Source organism: Charadrius vociferus, unplaced genomic scaffold (assembly GCF_000708025.1).
Source record: "Charadrius vociferus isolate BGI_N301 unplaced genomic scaffold, ASM70802v2 scaffold320, whole genome shotgun sequence".
NCBI classification, from domain to species: Eukaryota; Metazoa; Chordata; class Aves; order Charadriiformes; family Charadriidae; genus Charadrius; species Charadrius vociferus.
Window position 1 is genome coordinate 2,477,181 of NW_009646501.1, and position 1,396 is coordinate 2,478,576.

At 58.0% G+C, this 1,396-nt stretch overlaps 1 protein-coding gene across 1 annotated transcript in view; it reads left to right on the forward strand.

The window, feature by feature from the left end:
* RPN2 (ribophorin II) overlaps positions 1-1,396 on the forward strand; it is a 99,616-nt gene that overhangs the window by 330 nt on the left and 97,890 nt on the right. Inside the window, exon 2 of the mRNA XM_009883681.1 lies at positions 186-292. Coding sequence (XP_009881983.1) covers positions 186-292 — 107 coding nt within the window. The remainder of the gene's footprint in view (positions 1-185; positions 293-1,396) is intronic.

Below are 1,396 nucleotides of genomic sequence, written 5' to 3' on the forward strand. Positions count from 1 at the left end.
CGGTGAAGCAGCAAGATGTGAGCAGGCTCAGCCTCCCTCCGACACCCTGGCTCTCCCTGCTCTCTCCCAGCAGGGACCCCCCGACCCCACACCCCCAGCACATCCCCCAGGCTGCCCCCAGGAGCAGCACCTCCAGCCGAGGGCTCTCCTTGCTCCCCTGGGATGGGCACCGTGACTCCCGGCAGCAACCGGCATTGCCATCCTGCCCAGCTACAAGCGGCTCTGCCCGGGCGAGAGGCTGCCCGGCTCGAAGCATGTGAAGGGATCCGTGCTGCTCCCCGCTCCTCCAAAAGTGAGTCATTTATCCGTGCACAGGGCCACGCAAAAGCAAAGGCCAGGCACTTTTCTTAGCTGGAGGGAAGGGAGATCATGTGTGCGCGTGCATATGGAAATTTAGAATCACTGTCTATCCATAAATCCAGGATCTGCTTACAAACACACTGCAACCCCCCCCCGTGAGCGAGCTAGTAGCCAACAGGGGCAGATCTACTACCCACTAACAGACACTACCTGCCTGTGACTGCTCGGGTCAGGGTGGTTCTGGCTTGCCCCTTCTCAGAAACCCCTTTCCTTCTCACCCACCTGTGGCTAGCAGTTTTATAGCTCCAGCCTCATGTTTTAAGAGTGAGCAGCTGGAAAATGTTACGGGTTTTGGAAAGCTCTCACTGGCACTGCCAGTATTGTTCGTCTCGAATGTTACTTTATTCATTTCAGCTTGTTCATAACACCACATTCACCCCTTTTCGAAGCCCAACAGAAATGGTTCTAGCAAACAAGAAGGGAGGGAAGTGAGCCCCCCACCAGTGTGACAGCCTTTTTGCAATTGACTGGAAAAAAGTTTATAGCACGTGTAAAGCCTGCATTCCTCATCTGCCTGAGCTTTCCAGGTTACTTGAAAACATATTTAAAAACTCTAGTAAAGTCTGTGCTTTACAAGCAAATGGGCAAATTCCTTCCAAACCGACTTGGTCTGTGCACTGCCATCCTCCCCTCCTGCACTTCACCCCCCCTGCACCCTTGTCACGCAGAACAGGTACATGCACCCACCCCATAAACACCCACAGGCATCCCTGTCCCCTCCCAGCCCCCCAGCCCTGTCCCACACGGGGCTGCAGCACACCCCCTGCTCCCTCCTGGAGACACAACCCCCGCACCCTCCTGCGCTGAGCGACACCCCAGCCTTGCTCTACACGGAGGGGGTGCACCGAGACACACGGACACCCCTCCCCGACCCGCCGGTCCCTGGTCAGTACCCGGCAACTGGTGCGGGGCAAAGGATGCCCGCAGCCGGTACCCAGAGACCGCTGCCCAGCGCGGGATGCCCGCGCCCTGGGAGATGGTACCCATCATTGGTACTGGGGGGAGTTGGGTACCCACCAAGGGGTGCCCGCGGGAA